The sequence below is a fragment of the Mastigoproctus giganteus genome, chromosome 11 (assembly GCF_048544385.1).
Source record: "Mastigoproctus giganteus isolate SK-2022 chromosome 11, ASM4854438v1, whole genome shotgun sequence".
Lineage (NCBI taxonomy): Eukaryota > Metazoa > Arthropoda > Arachnida > Uropygi > Thelyphonidae > Mastigoproctus > Mastigoproctus giganteus.
In genome coordinates this window covers 26,022,868-26,042,024 of record NC_143585.1, presented here as the reverse complement: position 1 = coordinate 26,042,024, position 19,157 = coordinate 26,022,868, and the positions used below count along the sequence as shown (strand labels likewise).

At 36.4% G+C, this 19,157-nt stretch overlaps 1 protein-coding gene across 1 annotated transcript in view; it reads left to right on the top strand.

Moving 5' to 3' along the window:
• Positions 1 to 19,157, top strand: part of LOC150077820 (sodium-dependent phosphate transporter 1-B-like) — a 166,177-nt gene that overhangs the window by 87,573 nt on the left and 59,447 nt on the right. Inside the window, exon 3 of the mRNA XM_090384282.1 lies at positions 14,959 to 15,156. Coding sequence (XP_090240408.1) covers positions 14,961 to 15,156 — 196 coding nt within the window. The 5' untranslated portion in view covers positions 14,959 to 14,960. The remainder of the gene's footprint in view (positions 1 to 14,958; positions 15,157 to 19,157) is intronic.

The window sequence follows — 19,157 nt, the reverse complement described above, 5'->3', positions numbered from 1 at the left end:
TTTCTATCATTTTAGGATTTATTCAGAGACAATTTTATTTAACAATATTTTTTTTGAGAAATTTCGAAAAATATATGAAGGGTTTGAGGATGGGGTATCTCATATATTTATATAATTCGATAAAATTTCATTATTATAAAATACAATGAGAATATAATGATAACTTCCATGAGTGATTGCAGTTGTTTCAGCAATACTTAGTAGGATCATCATGCGTAACTTAAAAATATGAATCGAAACTTGACTGAAGTTAGCTGGTGAAGACACATGAAGCGGTCCTCTGGTATAATCACCGTCTTCCTCACACCGAGCGGAAAAGAGCTGAGTTTAAATCCCGCCCACGACACAAGGAATTTTGATTGTTTGTCTGTTTTTTTTTTTTTTTTCGTAGCATGCCTAAGTTAGTCAGTCTCGGACGAGAGTAGCATGGTTTTTTCTCCCGGAAATTCGGGTTTTTCGTCCAGCAAACTTTAAATCGATCACAGAACACACGCAATTTACACATCATATCTAGGACGCAGTGTGCCCTTAGTTGCTGATATGCCTAAAACCTACAACAACAGACATGAAGCAGGTTGCAGAATTTTTACAAACCTACTCTGTCATCTAGCACCCTAAGAACTTTTGTTGGGAATGATAAATGTTGAACCGCTCCAACATACACACATTTCACACTAGAAAAATTTTTCCCCACATTGTGCTTTTCAGAAATTGGTAGCCTTGGTGGGTTCCTTTTATCATTCCACATTCAGAATCGGTTAGGTCACTTCACTTTTATCAGAAACATATCGTAATCAACTGCCCAAGATCTCTTTGTCCATCTGTGTACAGTATGTAGACAGGTTGAAGTACATTCGCTTCCTTACCGGGATGGGGTGGGGAGGGATCGCATTTTGTTCTCTAGATTTATTTGAAAGCGAAGGGTGTAGATACAACCTTGACCTGGAACATTCTTTATTGTAGAATTTAAATTATATAATTTACTAGTCTTTTTTATTGTAGAATTTTTATGCATTAATTTATGGTGACAACTTTCATGAGCATAATATTTCGTTTAAGTATAGTCAAATTACATAAAACAAAATTTACAGTTCATGTTCGAGGTCAAGGTTGTATCCATGTCCTCTACTGTTTATTCACTTAAGTGGGCAAATCCATCATCGATTATTTTTTCGTCTGCCCCTCATTTTGTCATTTTGAATGCGATCGTTTCTCTGAATCGGTAATTCGTCTAATCTCTTAGATAAACTTGCACTTGTTACTTAACTTTGCCCTCATTTGAAATTGCAAATTACTGTTTATTACTGAAATTTATCCTATTTGCGAACAAGTCATATGAGAATTAGCGCATAATTAATCAGTAATTACTAATTTTTTTATAACGGTAAACGTATTTTATTATTATTATGTTATTTCTTCCTGTTGGGAGAAATAAAATAAATAATACAATTATTATTATTATTATTTTATTTTATTTTTGAAATTATTCCAAAATATGGGACTTGGCTAACAGTAAAACCTGATTTATCCGGTTGTATTAACGACGCAAATTACATTCATGTTCCTTTCTGTATTGAATTAAAAAAACACCGGTATTTTTCTAATAGCTTTTTCGCATTAATTTATATTTGCATAATTCTACAGTAAAAAACTCATTAATGAAGACATGTGCGTTCTGAATTGCGTCAGTTAAAAAATAAAAATAAAAAAGTAGAATACGCTGATACATCACAAAGGGGGATCGAAGGGTGACACGAGTAATTACAGACCAGTTAGTTTAACTTCTGTTCCGGGTAAAATAATGGAGTCACTGGTTAAAGATGCATTGCAGGATCGTCTAGACAAGACTGCAGCAATAATTCAGACACAGCATGGGTTTGTTAAGGGAAAGTCTTGTCTGACAAATTTGATAGGATATTATGATGTGGTTACAAAGGAAGTGGATTCAAAAAATAATTTTGATATCATATATTTGGATTTCAGGAAAGTTTTTGACACTGTTGCGCATGGAAGACTATTGTACAAATTGGAGCAGAATAGTATTAAGGGTAAGTTGCTACAATGGATAAAAGGATGGTTAAGTGGGAGAAGACAGAGGGTGGTAATCAATGGGTGCTGCTCTTCGTGGACTAATGTTATTAGTGGAGTCCCACAGGGTTCGGTGTTGGGTCCACTGTTGTTTTGTATATTTATCAATGATATTGATGAAGGTATGTAAGGTTAATGTCGAAGTTTGCAGATGATACAAAGGTTGGCAGGGTTATTAATGACAGTAATGGCAGTGTGCTACTGCAACAGGATCCAGATAATTTGGGCAGATGGGCTAAGAAGTGGCAACTGAAGTTTAACCTTGACAAATGCAAAGTACTGCATATGGGTAGAAGTAACCCCAGAGAAACGTATCAACTGTGTGGTACTACACTTAAGGTGGTAGAAAATGAAAAAGACCTGGGAGTAATTGTGCAGTCAGATATGAAGTTTTCTGAGCAATGCAGACAGGCTGCCAGGGCAGGTCATGGGGTTTTGTCAATGATATATAGGCCTATTTTGCTAGCAGGGAGAAGGAGGTGATTGTCCCTCTGTATAAGGCAATGGTCAGGCCACGCCTTGAGTGCTGCTTACAGGTCTGGAGGCCTCATTTTAGGAAGGATGTAGATTTACTTGAGCGTGTACAGAGAAGGGCAACAAGATTGGTGCAGAGAATGAAGGGATCCTCTTACCAAGAGAGTCTTAAGTTCTGCAAATTGCAGTGGCTGGAGACTAGGCACTTGCGCGGTGATCTGATTGAGGTGTATAAGGCCTTGAATGGGTTGAGCACGCTGAATTCTGATGGGATCCTTCCACTTGTTCAGATTACGAACCTAAGGGAGCATATATACAAACCGGCAGAAACGCAACAACAAACACAGGAAGAGAATCTCCACATATTAACATCTGAAGTGGAACATGCCATCCGAATAACAAAGCCAGGCAAGGCCTGTGGACCTGATCAGATTCATGTGGAACTGCTGAAACAACTAGACTACAGCAACATCCAACAACTAACGAAATGGTTCAATCAAATCTACAACAACAACGACATTCCATCCGAATGGCTCCAATCCATCTTTGTGGCCCTACCAAAAAAGGCTACCAGCCGGAAATGCGAATACTTCAGGCTGATCAGTCTAATGAGCCAGGTGCTAAAAGTCTTCCTCAAGGTGATTCAGCAAAGGATAAGATGTAAGTGCGAAAGTGCACTAGGAAACACACAGTTCGGATTCTGCAGGGGACTAGGCACCAGAGAAGCAATTTTCTGTTTACAAATATTGCTACAAAGGTGCTATGAACATCAAAAAGACGTGTATATATGTTTTATTGACTACGAGAAAGCCTTCGATTCAGTAGACCACGACCGCCTAATTGACCGACTGAGAAAACTTGGGCTTGAAAACAATGATATCAACTTTATTACAACTCTCTACTGGAATCAAACAGCCCGGCTTCGCTATGACAACGATCTGACAGACCCAATTCCAATAAAAAAAGGCGTCCGGCAAGGCTGTCCATTATCTCCCATTCTTTTTAACATCTATTCGGAAATGATCTTCGACCAAACATTGGCTGACAAGAACATCGGCATAAAAGTTAACGGACACTACATCAATAACTTAAGATATGCCGATGACACAGCACTAATAGCGGATTCAGAACAAGATTTACAGACCATCTTGAACGAGTGGACATAGAAAGCCAAGCATGGGGGCTACGAATCAACAAAAAGAAAACAAAGGTGATGAAGGTCAGCAGGACTGCAAGCAAAATCACGATCAAACTAAACAACGAAAAGTTAGAGCAAATACACCGCTTCAAGTATCTCGGAGTACTCATTGATGACCAGCTGAACCATGAGGCCGAAATCAAAAGCAGAATTGAACAAGCCAGGCAGGCATTCACCAAATGGAGAACCCTCCTCACCGACAGAAGCTTGAACATCATGCTCAAATTACGCACATTGAAATGCTACATCTGGCCAATACTGCTCTACGGTGTAGAAACCTGGACTCTAATATCAGCCACTACAAAAAAGCTCCAGGCCTTCGAAATGTGGCTCTACCGAAGAATGCTGAAAATTCCGTGGACAGCCAAGATAACCAACGCACAGGTCCTGCAGGACATGCACACGGAACGGGACCTGCTCAAAACCATCATCAGCAGGAAATGCAAATACCTAGGTCACATCGCTAGGAACCAACAAAAATATCACCTACTACCACTCATCCTGGAGGGAAAGATCGAAGGCAAGAAACGCCCAGGCAGACCGAAAATGGCATGGCTAGATAACACCTGGCTTCACATGACAACAGCACAAATTCTACACGCAGCGCTAGACAGAGAACAATATCAAAACGAAGTCGCAAACGCCATTCGGCAGCATTAAAGAAGAAGAAGGGAGCATAAATTCAAATTAAGAAAGGACAGATGTAGAATAGATGTGCGGAAATTTGCCTTTAGCCAGCGGGTGGTTAATTGCTGGAACAAACTTCCATCTGTCGTTGTGGAAGTTGATCGGTTGAATAAATTTAAGGAGGAACTGGACAGGCATTTGGAGGAAATGGTGTTATTTATTTTTTTTTTTGGCTGATGCTGCATAAGCTCATACACTTGCTTTCTTGCATCACATGCCACTACTACTACTACTACATTTATTTCGCAAGGAACTGCTGTCAAACAGCCTAGATTGATGGATGATCACGTATCCACTTCAAGACACCGTGCTTGGGTTCTTCATCACTTGGAATTTTTTCCCTTTTATTCTTTTTGCTTTATAGGCAATGCAAAGACCTTAGCAATCCAGGAATCCAGTTGATGAGTAGTATTCACAATATATGAGATGCGAGGGGTGCACATTTTGGATACTTCTCGGCATTGGTTATCGTAGCGTGCGTGCTGTTTATTTTATATATCATGTAGCTATTATTATATTGCATAAAACAATATTTGTGCTTTAATGTGTTTTTTGTGGCTGTCAAGAACTGTCCAATTAAAGAAACGATATCTCTCACAGAAAGTGTAACCTTCACAACGGGTTTCCCTGATATTGCGTTACTTTTGAAGAAATGGCATCGCCTAGAGATCTGTCATTCACTTTAAAGATGGTAGGCTGGTTCAGAACTTAATGGTTGTTCTCGCATTGGTTTCTTTTAAATAAATGGCATAAACCTTTTGGACGATGCCACTTGTTTGAAAGTAATGCAATACTAGAGCAACTCTCAGTGTTGATGGGATTCTTCCTTTTGCTCAGACTATGTACATGAGGGGACATAAATTGAAATTGTGGGAAGATGGTAGCAGAACAGATGTGCGGAAATTGCCTTCAGCCAACGGGTGGTTGATTGCTGGAACAAGTTTCCATCTGTTGTTTGTGGAAGTGGACAGTTTGAATAAATTAAAAGAAAGAATTAGACAAACATTGATTGGTGTCTGATGCTGTATAAGCTTGCTTTCTTGCATCATTTGCCACCACTAATACTATATAAATACTAACTCCTTGTGAAGGCAAAATTTTTTCTGTGAGCATTAAAACCTTTGCATTAACCGAGCAGTATAAATCTGCTGGCTGCAGAAAGATGCAAAGGGACAGGTATGCCTCTGAACTTCATGTAATGTTAAGACCTAATTCTGTTAAGAATGTAAATTAAATTTTATTTGTTTTTCTTTCTAATAAATCTTTCGACGTCTTTTTTCCGAATTTTATAAACACATGCTATCTCCTTGCCTTTTTAAGTTCGGCTTGTTTTTTGACTTTAAATATTTGGTCTTGTTCATCGGTGACGTATTATGCTGCACAGTTAAAGCCATGCTCTGCCAGTCAGGATGTCACCAGATAGATGGAATCTGTTTATGTGCAGGTGCCAATACAAAACACTGGCTTTGAAAAAAAAAAAAAAAAAAAGAAAAGTTGCCAAACATCATCGGAAGAGGAAAGTTTCATGCTTTCTGGTGGAAAGTTTTGGAGTAATGTGGAAATCTACATTACTTCTAATGGAATCGTATAAAAGAAGAAAACTCAGAATTTAATTATAGTACATGTATATAAGTTGTTACGTATAAAATATTTTCAAGTCTTAGTTCATTAAAAATGCAAAGTTGTTCCCAATACAGGAAATATATATTGATATAAATAGTATTAGGGATTTTTACTTTATAGGATTCTAAAAAAAAAAAAGAAGAAAGAAAACCATTACCTTAAATAAGAACATTTTGATTTTACTAAAAAAAAAAAAAATCTAAATACTATTTAAAAGTAAAATAAAAAAGAAATATCATTATTCTGGAGTTGAGTGTTTTACTTCTCCAACCCGCGGGCAGTATTTTTGTTTTTCAAACCTCCGATAGATCATATAAACTCAAATTCACAAAGAGGACATCCCCTAACTTTTAAAAACTGAAAATACATATGCCTATCATATATTATTGTACCGTGCATTATATTCTTAATTAATTTGATATGTTAGTTACCGTAGTCCAGAAAATTTTGGAGCGAATGGATGGATGAAATGAGTTTTTTTTTTCTGATGCTGTATAAGCTTGCTTTCTTGCATCATATGCCTCTGCTAATGCTAATGACACTAAGTATTATACACCTGATATTGAAATTATGTGCGGTACAGCAGGGTGAATCCAGGTTTCTTTTCTAGGGAGGGACGATGTTGACAATGGTAAGTATAATTATATGATGGTTGCTTAAGCTGGAATAAGGTTGGGGAAAGGATGTTGTAGAGCAGTTACGCCACTCTGTGGCATACTTATTTCCTTGGTGAGAACAGATCTTTTCAGTCAGTGATGAGTTTGTTTCCGGCAGGGGGTCAGAGACTTTGTCTTGCCAGAGAAAGCTCTCTCTCTCTCTCTCTCTCTCTCTCTCTCTCTCTCTCTCTCTCTCTCTCTCTTCTAAACCCTGAAGAACATCAAGTGACCTTTAGACTGACGCATTTGATCTGAGTTAGTTGTTTTGCGCCAAACTAAGCCAACCATGAAATTCTGATAAACATAGTACGATAGGACAGTGCCGCACGAAAATTTTCATTAAATTCATCGAATGTACGTATTGTAGCCATAATGAAAGCAAACAACGACATTTTATATCTTATATTGAATCAGTTGTTATACAACGTTTCCTATTGTGACAGTATATTAAGATACGAGTATATCGCTATTGTAGCAATAAACACTAACACTACAATAAGTTTTATTTTATTTCTTAATAAAATAGAACATCATTTCATGCAAGAGACAAGTAAACAGATCTTCTGGAGTCAAAAGCTATAAGGAAAAGCCTTGAATATGTAGGCTTAGAGAGCTTGGTAACCAGACATCTTTTCTTTTTTAAAAGTTTTTTTTTTTTTTTTTTTTTTTGCTGTTTTTCAAAACGAGGTTGGAAAATCTAAAAAAACTGTGCCAAATGGATAAAAAAAAAAAAAAAAAAAAAAAAAACAGCACTGCAAATGTTATTTATCCGAATCAGATATGCTTGACATCTGTCAGAGTTTGCCGTTGCATTTATGAGTGCAAGGTGCACGGCTTGGAACCGATGATTGGTATTCAGCGAATCTGTTTTATGATAAAATAAACTAAAATAATAATAATAAAATAAAATTCAGTTATCTTTCATATTGAAACAAGATCAAGTCCAGTTACAGACACGCGAAAATAGTTAAAATACAAATCCAGAGAAAATGGCGTCAGTAGTTAAAAAAAGAAGAAATGCAAAATCATCTCGATATGAGCGGAGCCAATAAGGCAATCGCAGTATGGATTTGTAAATGTATTTTGACATCAGATGCTTGATTTCAGTAAAGCCATTGATACTGTTATTGGAGCAATGTGGCATTAGGGGTAAGTTGCTACTATGGATAAAGGGATGGTTAAATGGGAGGAAACAGAGTGCATAGCTGGCCACCGCTCTTTATGGACAAAGTTATGAGTGGGGATCCACATGGGTTACTGTTGCTTTTCCCCCTGCTGTTTTTAATATTTATTACCGATATTGATATAGTTATTTCAAATTTGATGCCCTTTGTTGATGATACAAAGGTATTTTTTGTACTTTGTTGCGGCCTCCAGGGTTTCCCCTATACGCCGGATACAAAGCTATAATGAGTATTCAGGGTATGTTTCTTCAACAAGGTCAATAAACTAGCAGATTGCAAAAACGGCATTTAAATTTAACATTTTTAAACGCAAGATACTGTATTTAGATATCACTAATCCTAGAATAACATAAAATTTGGGTAGCACAAAATGTTTGATACGGAAAGAGACGTAGGGGTAATTGTATAGTCGGACCTGAAGTTCTATAACAGTTCAATCAGGCTACTAGAACAACTTATATGGTTCTGTCAGTGATATACAGGAACTTCGTCAATAGCGACAAAAAGATAATTATCCCATTGTATAAAGCAGTGGTTAGGCCACATCTGGAATACTTTACACAGGTTCGGAAACCACATTTGAGGAAGGATATAGATCTGTTCGAAACGGTACGGATAAGAGAGCAAGTCGGAAGTCGGAAGCACAATATGATATTCTTACCAAGAAAGGACAGAGTTCTGCAATTTACAGAACTGTAAATTGCAGAATTTTGAATGTTGATGGCATCCTTGTCCTTTCTCGGACGGTACATACAAGGGGACAAATTTAACTTAGATATACGGAAATTCGCATTCATAAATTAACTTCCACGTATTGTTGAAGTGGACAGTTGTATAAATTTAAAGAGGGTTTGGTTAAATTACTAGAAGGAATGAACAAAGTAAGTGGGTTTATTATTATTTATTTTTTTTTTTTCCCTTTTACCAAAGCTGTCTGGTATGTTCGAGCCTCGCGAGTACAGTAGCACATGCTCTTTGAGTGGACCAGGGTTCAAGCCCATGACTGCTAATACGATTAACATTTGTATTGATTGATTTATGCAAACTCCACTGACCTGGTGGTCGTGCTGGAGTATAAACAAGAAATACAAACAAACACAGACTCGGACTCTGGTGTTATTACGAATGCTGGTCTAGCTCAAAGCGCAGGATCATTGGTGTCCACCTAGAGAAAGTTCTCTTAGTGGGCCTGTACAAGAGCATCGAGAGGTAGCACGGACTTCCTGGGGTCCCATAACAAATAACCACGCCGGATTTCCTACACAGGGTATGGGATCTGGTAAGATGACTTCCTCCCCATCTCCGTGCCACTAGGTATATCTCAGTGATATCAACCTTTTATTCATAATGAATATCGTGTCCCAGGAAGACCAAATTTTCTTTAAAGACATAATTCAACAATAATATATCAGTTATTGGAATGTAGGGATTTTACTCTCGTTTTGGATGTGCAGTCATGTTTATTGACGGTTTACTTCGCGGAATTAGCTGATAGGACGACCTCATTCGTATGAGCGGGCTGGTTTGAGTTTCTTTTGCGTAATTAGACTAGGAGTAGTTGCTCAACAGAGAAGTCTTTGTCAGGTGCCAATAGTGGCGCCAACGGCACGTGAATGATCCATGCACTAAACGCCGGGGTATATATCTTCATATATGTTCCACTCGATACAATGCGATGCATTTTGAAGTTAAGTTATAATTGCATAATAATAGGCATTTCTTTAGTATCCAGAATGACGCGATGGTTTTAATTTTGTATATTTCTGGATAGTATATGTGAAACTGTTTACTTCCTTGAATAAACATGTGCTTAAAAGATAGGGCAAACGTATTTGGTATGAAGTAAACAAACATGTGCATTACCTCAATGCCAAATAATATCAAACTCCCGGAAGTATGCTTACCCAACGATCTTCAGTTTCTTTTGGTTTTTAATTGGGAGAACCGTGATTACTTGCATTACTTGTAGCCTTGACTTTTGCTTTTCATCTGAACTATTTATAATATATCTCAGGTAAGTAATGAAAATATATATTGGTGGCTATTTTCCCAAATTTGCTAGTGATTGTTTGTTCGCCTACGGCTTATTCACATAATTATTCATTTTAAGTCACGCAAAACAGAATCTCATAAGTTCTTTTCATAAGCAGAAATTATTAGTATAATTAAAATAATGTTTATAAGAATAACACTGCAAATAGAAATATGTTGTAGTAGTTGCAAATGATGCAAGAAAGCAAAAGATGCAAGATATCATCAGCCAAAAAAAAAAAAAAAAAACTACGCACTTTCTCCCATCCATACTTTCCAAGGATGTGTCTAGTTCTTCCTTGAACTTATTCAAACCATCCACTTCCACAACAAATGTAAATAGAATTTTAAAAGGAAATTTAATACTTTTAAAAATTAAAATTGAAATTTTAGTTCATTTTAGAATTAAAATTTTATGAAAATAAAAATTAAAAAATAGTGTTTTTTTAATTTAACGATATATATATATATATATATATATATACAATTACAATTCTTTCATTTCATTCTTTCAATGTGACTGATTTAATTGGTCTCAGATGAGAGTAGCATGGTTTTCTCTCCCAGAAACTCGAATTTTCTGTCCAGCAAACAGAAAATCGACCACAGAACGCACGCAATTTCGAGAGTTTAGTGTCAGACAACATTAACTACAAAATTGCATTTTTGTTTTGAGACAGCTTTATACAAATAACAATGCATATCATGTCAGAAATGTATTTCTCTAGTAGTTTACAGGCTAGCTTGGGCTATAAGCACATTTCGATAAACCAAGAAAATGCCAAATGGGTTTTTCTTGGTTAATTACGAAAACGGTTACTACAAAATGATTTTGTAGTTTTGTAGTTAACGTTGTCTGACACTAAACCCTTGATTTATAGACAGTATACATGGAGCAATATGGCCTTAGTCGCTGATGCTCCTAAAACCCTACTACAACAGCAGTTCATGTTAAGCGTTATTATCATTATTATAATTTTTTCTTACTTCCAGCTTAAAAAAAACAAAACGGGAGGCGGGAAGAAATAAAGGAGAGAGAGGGGAAAAGAACCAAACACGTTCGCATGAGAATGTTTGATGCATAAATTTATTTGGCTCATAGAGGCCTGATGGGATCAGCTGGCCGCCGTAGCCGAGTGGTCCAGCTCTCGGGGGCATAGTATACGTGCCTTGAATGACCGGGGTTCGAGCCCGTGATTGCTAAATACGGTGCTGTTTCTTGTATTCTATCTATTTTGTGAACTCCTCTGACCGTTTGGTTGTCCTGGAGTATAAACAGAAAATTTATTTTATCCAACTGGAGTGTCACTTGATGTATACTGTTGGCAGCCCACTGACGTTCCCGAAGATGACCAGTTCCGTCCCTTCCTTTCCATGAATCGCTCTTCACGTATTATGACGCATTTTTCGTTAACTGTTCTTAGTAATTGAGAAATATTTTCGTCTGGACAGGAAGGAAAAGGCTAATTTTGCTTTAGGATTCTTCAGAAATTTAACATTGCTCTTCCAATATAGCCAACTGGTTTTCAGTTTAACAATTATACAAGTGTTTTCTTCCAGACTTGAAATGATATTACAGGGTCACTCTTTATAGAAATACATTTTAGATTGATTTATAAACTGCGGTGTATAATTTGTTTAGGTTGAACCGATTAGTGTCAAGCTGGTATAGATACATGTATCTGAAAAATAGACATCCGGGGTAGTATCTATTTCGAGTTCCAGTTCGAGGTTAGTATACCGAACGTATCAAAAGTTGAAAATAAATTACAAAGTACAAGGCCTGTTAATTTCGCCATTTTTGTGCAATGCTGGTTGATTTTCTCTTTTATTCTATTTTGGGTGCAAGGCCTGATGGGATCAGCTATCCAACTGGAGTGTCACTTGATGTACTGTATACTGTTGACCGAAATTACGTCACTTCATTGAATGTCTCAAATGTCGGATTATCGCATTACTTCATATCAACAAACTGTCATCGCTTTTGCTTCTGTCGACAAAGTTTGCGGTTTAAAAAGGTGGAGGTCAATGACTTGTAGCTTTTTGTGGAATCATCGATGGTTGATGTTTGAAGTGAGGGCAGAAGACGTTTGTTCTTCACTGTACAGTTTCGCAATCAGCAACCAACCGCCATTAGTATAATACAGTACGTTCGTGCTTTCGAGTAGGCGTATGAAGCATTTGCTAAATGTATATTAAAATACAAAGAATCAAAGGGTTATAACACAATTTAATAGAAATGTTAGGTTTTATACCACCATAAATCTTATCAAACTTTTTTTGATTTTGATAGGATTTCTAGTGTCTTTTCGTCAAAGTTCTTTCAAAATGCGCAGCATTGAAAAAAGTTAGCATTTCGAAATTACAAAATAGTTATTTCAAAATTATGAAAATTAGGACGACTTTTTCCTTCTCTCATGTGTTTAATTTGTCAGGATTTAAACTGCCTGGTAAATGCACTGGTCTTAAATGATCATAGCAGAACGAGTTTGGTCTTTTCATGATTGCATTGGTATTAGGCTACTTTTAAACAAACTAAAAAAAAAAAAAAAAAAATTAGTGCCATTTGCATATTTAATTAAAGGATGAGATTGCTATAGCAACAATGGTGTAGATTTCTGTGGTGCAACTGTGCAAGGGTTTGTGACTTCTGCGTGGGGGGGAGGGTTAGAAGAAAATGAGAATAAGGGATGATATGCCACTATATTACAGCCAGTTTCAGGACTTAATGGGCTCTCATTATACACTAACATGCACTGAATTTGTTTTGCAATCCTTGTTCTAAAGAAATAATAATGTTTAAGAGCTTTCAGTAGTAATTTCACTAGTTTTCTTGATTTTAGTGGTCTATGTCATAAAATCTGCCTTTATTTCTCAAAAGAGAATAGCAGAACAGATTGGCTCATTCAGACATTTTTGGGATATGTTCCTGTATCACTTAGTCTGACTACCAAGAGAGCAGAATAAGAAATCTCTTAAGATATGTATCAGGATGTATTTTACTTTTTAAAGATGTTTTACACCATAATTGTATATAGTCATTAAATGTTAATTTGTAAAATAAAAAGATCTACTCATACCTTTTGATAGGAAAATTCTTCAGCCCGACACTCACATCAAATTGATCCAATTAATACATTATGTAAAAGGACTAAATTTATAACACAATATTATGCTTTTTAAATAGATACAAGTTTCTTAAAAACTAATCTTGTATTCAATTTCCGTTATCTACTCACTGCTAAAAGGAAGAGCAAAGCATAGCTGATGTACATCAACCCACCCAAAACTAAACCAACGAGCAGTAACAGCCTGGAAACCGAAGACAATTGTCAAAATTACTTAAAATATTTTTTGACTAAACTTCTTTATAAGGGGTTATTTCGGTATGATCCGTGCTCACAAGAAGTAAAGTGACACACTTAACAATATCCACTCTCTTATACAATAAGATTCAGTTAAAATTAGTGCTCCGTGACAAGATTATTTTTGTTAACCAGTGTAAATAGTGCTATTTACACATGCACGTAAAGGTCCATGAGTCCGAAAGAAGTAAATCAGTTAGGCAGATCTGTTATTTGTAAAATTTTGGATTACTCTTCCTTTTAGCAGTGAGTAGATAATGGAAATTGAATACAAGATTAGTTTTGCCATATATATTTAAAAAGCATAATATCGTGTTATAAAATTTAGTCCTTTTACATAATGTATTAATTGGATCAATTTGATGTGAGCGTCGGGCTGAATAATTTTTCTATCAAAAGGTATGAGTAGATCTTTATATTTTACAAATAGTACTTAAGTAGAAAGGATTGAGCTTCATTGCACTTACATTTTGAAAATTAAATGTTAAGTATTATTTAGTTATAATAACAGGAGGGACCATATTGTTCCTCCTGTTACAGTGACAGATGATTACATCATCTTAAAAAATGATTACATTTATCCATGGATTGATCTAAAATAAATAACATCTCCCAGTAGACAGACCTGTTATTTGTCAAAATCTCAGTGTGACCAGTTTCAGAACTATTTGGTTTCATCATCAGAAAACATGGAGCCACAATTAACAACATTGTGTTGATCAATAAATAAATGTATCAAATCTAAATGAGCAGCCAAGCAGTTCAGAAGAAAAACTTGTAACTTTTCTGTGTAATAAAACCCCTATTAGTAGGGTGCATCAGCCCATTGCAGCATTCAAGTAAAGAAGTAGATATTATTTCAATGTAGTTCCAATTTTAAATTGGAAGATTTTCTTCTGAACACTGAATACAGTTTTACTATTTTAATACTTAATCTAATCAACTAATCCTGATTAGATTAGTTGATTATCTTGATCTTAATCTAATCAACTTACAGTGCTAAATAAAAATTACAATTATTTACATAGCATCGGGACTGTCCTCCATACTACTACTATTTCTAATTCACAGTATACCACTGGCATTTTTGCTAATTACTATACATTAATTTTGGAACTCTTTTCATTGGTATGGAGTTTTGAGCTTTGTAATCCCTGACAGATTATTATTGCTGTAGTCATATCAAGATGTTGTCAGTGATAATCAATTTACACAAATTATTAATAACAACTATATAACATCTCATTCTTCCCTAATGATTTAAAGTTTTGACTCTAAAACTTTAAATCCCCCCCCCCCCAACAATGATATCAACATTATTAATATCTGTAATTTCTAATTTATTGCCAGTCTGTTTTCTTATTTTAATTTTGAATGTATGTAACGTATAGGTTTTCACTTTTACTAGTCTTCTAATTTCTTTTTACTGGACTTTACTTCCCATAGGACTCACAATCTATACATTGACCATTATGCCTAATTATCCATTCGTACTTTATTCATTTTAATTAATATATATATATATGCATTTATGTATGTAACTCTGTGTGTGTGTGTGTAAATATCTAATACAGAGTAAAATCACTAATATTATAAAATACAGTTTGCATTAGGACTGGAATATTCTTTTTGAAATTTATTGCATATTTTAGAAATGCTGGAACCCTACTCATCAGAAGTTGTTTGGATCATAGTAGTTGGATTTATTGTGGCTTTCTTTTTGGCATTTGGCGTCGGTGCCAATGATGTTGCCAATTCCTTTGGAACTTCAGTAGGAGCTAAAGTTATAACATTGACAAAGGCTTGTATTTTGGCTACGATATTCGAAATTCTTGGTGCCATACTTGTCGGTAAGTTACTTATATTTAAATTCATTGCTTTTGCTTCATTAAATAATTAAACATTCATGACTGTTTTCATGATTACTATATTCTCCTGGTATATAAGATGCACTTACACTGATGAGCCAAAACATTATGACCAGCGAGTTGTTATGCAAATCGAAGCAACTGCAGGCGAACTGTGCGGGTCGGGACATGGTATAAAAAACACCTGATACTGAGTTCTGTTAATCAGTGTTACTCTTGTTCTTCAGATGGAAAAGGCAGCGGACTTAAATGAGTTTGACAAAGGCCAAATTGTAATGGCCAGACAACTGTATCGGCGTATATCTGTAATTATACAATGACAATATAGGAACTGGCACATTTTGGCCTATGCTGCCCTTGTGGCCTTAAATATCTATACCAGAGCATATCCGAAACTGCATGGCTGGTGGGGTGCTGATAGTCAGCTGTGATTAGTATCTACCGAAAGTGGTCCAAGGAGGGAAAGCCACGAACTGCTGGCGAGGTGTTGGACGGCCACGGATGTACCATCCAGGAGAGCCTTCGCTCGAGGTGAGGGAAGGCTCTCCCGGATGGTACGTGCCAACAGAAGGGCAACTGTGGCCCAACTCGCTGGTAATTGGAATGCTGATGACGGGAGTAATGTGTCACAACACACAGTACATTGAACCTTGCTGAAAATGGGACTGTGTAGCTGCTCCAAGTGCCCATGCTAACCACGGTTCACCGGTGACAGCACCTACAATGGACACGCGAGCATCGAAACTGGACCTTGAGTGATTGGAAGAAGGTCGTCTGGTCTGATGAATCACATTTCCTGTTAGACCATGTGGACGGCTGGGTACGTGTGCATCATTTACCTAGGGAAGTGATGACGCCTAGATGCACTGTGGAATGAAAACAAGCCGGCGGCAGCGGTGTCATGCTTTGGGTGATGTTCTGCTGGGATATCCTGGGTCCAGTCACCCATGTGCCGGGCACTCTGACGTCTACCACCTACCTAAGCATCATTGTTGACCAGGTACACCCTTTCATGGCAACGGTCTTTCCCTCTGGCGGTGCCGTCTTTCAGCAGGATAATGCGTCATGCCACACCGCCCGGATTGTTCGAGACTTGTTCACTGAATGAGGAAGACTTCCAGGTATTGCCTTGGCCTCCAAATTCCCCAGACATCAGTCCTATCGAGCAACTGTGGTTTGTGTTGGAACAGCAACTTCGATCTGCGGCATCTCAACCACAGACCTTACAGGAGTTAAAGGATCTGCTGGGTACATGTTGGTACCAGATATCACAAGACACATTTAGAAATCTTGTGGTGTCCATGCCTTGCCGGGTACTAGCTGTTTTGGTTGCAAGTGGAGGACCAACATCATATTAGGTAGGTGGTCATAATGTTTTTAGACGGCAAATTTTGAGAAAAAAACAGTTTATTGTATATACAGTCAAACTTCCCTATAACGAATTCGGTAAATCCAGCAAAAAAATTCGTTATAGAGAAATTTCGTTATACAGAGAATATCTTTTTTATTAAAAATTGTTATTTAATTAGAAAATGAAAATGAATCTACATTTATTTTTAATGTATTTTATTTCAAAAACACTTATTTAAATTATGTTTACACAATTTTTTCTGACAAGTATCACAAATTAAAAAAATCTGTAATTTTCGTTTGCACAGTACAACTAAAAAATGTCTGATTCTCAAAGAAAACCTCACATTTGTTCAGAGCATTAAAAACATTATCAGGAACATTTTCACAAAACTGTAGACTCATACGAACCATTTTAAAAGAGTTAATCATTTCTTCGCGAGTTGGCTTTTCTGCGGGTTGTTCTGATGTGTCTTCAGTGCCATCGTTAATTTCTTCGTGATCGTGGTCGCGTCTAACACTGTTCGGCAGTATTTCATCTTCATTTGGATGTTCTGTTGTAGTCAGATCTTGATTTACATAAACATAACTATTCAGTGTTATTTCATTTTCGATGTTTTCAGATGATTCTAATAATGTCCAAAAGTTTTTCAGTTGTGAAAGGGGCAATTCATCTTGTTCATCCAGTTGTTGTTCGACTTCTGTATTCAATGCAAATCCCTCTTTCGAAAAACAATTTTGAATAGTGTATTCAGTGACATCGTTTGTCCAAACGTTTGCCAGTTCAGAGATGCAATCTCTAAGGTTAATTGTAACCTCAAAGTTCCTATTTTCTGATAACACATTGACAATCTTCATTATTATTCTCTTTCGATAATGAAATTTAAAATTTTTAATAATACTGCCTTGGTCCATTGGCTGGAGTGTTTGGTGGTAAAAACAACAACTTCACACTTTTAAGTTTGGCAGAAATACCAGGATGTGCCGGGCAGTTGTCAGTTACCGACACAATTTTCCTTTTTTATTTTGTTTTATGCCTGTCTAGTTTTAATATCCAGTCTTCAAAGATATCACTTGTGATCCATGCTTTTTTATTAAAGGTGTAGTCAACTTCCAAAGATTTTGTGCCTCTAAAGCATCTTGGGTTTTTTGATTTTCCGATGACTAAAGGTCTTAATTTTTCACTTCCTGTCATATTTGCTCCAACTAGCACAGTGATTCTTTCTTTGCTTTGTTTTCCTCCAAAACCTTTATCATCCTTAAAAGCAAGTGTTCTATTCGGTAAATGTTTAAAGAATAAACACATTTCATCAGCATTAAAAACATCCTTAGGTTCATATTCTTCCAAAATCTTTTTTAAGGTATTGTTCCTCCAACTGTTGCAGTCTTCTTCGCTTACATTAACACTTTCTTCACAAATAACCTTTTCCACAATTCTGTGGCGCTTCTTAAATTTATTTTAAATTTAATGTATGTCCCTTGGACATACATTAAATTCTGTATGTCCAAGGGACCGTGCAAATTTCAAAGCTTGTTGCTTAATTATTGGACCCGATATTGGTATATTCTTTTCACATATCATTTGCACCGATTTTAGAACAGCTTTATCAACATCTTCGTATATACACAACTTAATTCGCTTCTTGTCTGCTCCTCCTTCAATTGCATTTAAAATTGATTCTCGATTTTTTAAAATCATAGATAAGCTGCTTGCAGATATGCCATATTTCTCCGCAACATCTTTTTTCTTAAAACCCTGGGCAATATCATGAAGAATCTTTACTTTATCATTAATACTTAAACACTTTCTCTTTGACATTGTTTCCGCAATCTTAAAAATTACTCGAATGCAGCTCTTGCTGATACACACACTGCAAACTTTGTGCGCTGGCCATATAGTGAATTGTTAGTACCGCCTACTCAATGACATTCACTTGCCAATTCAACAGTATCACGTGATCTTTCCTATCAATCACAAAGTGATTGATAGGAAATTATGTGATTGTGCCTATGTGATTGATGACAAATTGTTCTAAAAGAACGAAATTAAAAAAAAAAAATTCATGAAAACCATCTACTGGAAGTCCAGTTAGGTGAGAACAGACATATCATATAATGATTGACAGGAAGGTCACACAGTATGGTTTAGGTGAGAAGCGAATGTCACTCAGTAGGCGTTACTAAAATCCGAAGCACATGCTTCTTGATTAAACCTGGGTTTGAGCCCATCACCACCAAATACGGAGGATGCGGAAAGGTCAGGGAATGACCACTGCATATACCCGGAGCAATATGGCCTTAGTTGCTAATGCTCCTAAAAACCAAATAACAAACAACAACAAACTAAAATCCGATTATTCTATGTATTGCCGCCGCATCACGCTAAAGGTTTACTGCAGTGAATTTTGTTTTCCCCTGAGGAAACATCAATTTACAAATCTACTCTATTTATTGTAAAGTTTATGACCACTTTTAAGAGACCCATTTGGTTTTATAACTGTAACAAAAATGAAACAAGAAACAAAGACCGCCCTACGGGCATCAATGGCCACAAGTATTCACTAAAAGGATGATTAATTCCAGATGCTAATGCGCAATTCGGAGGGAAGGGGGCCATATATTTGAGCGGCTGT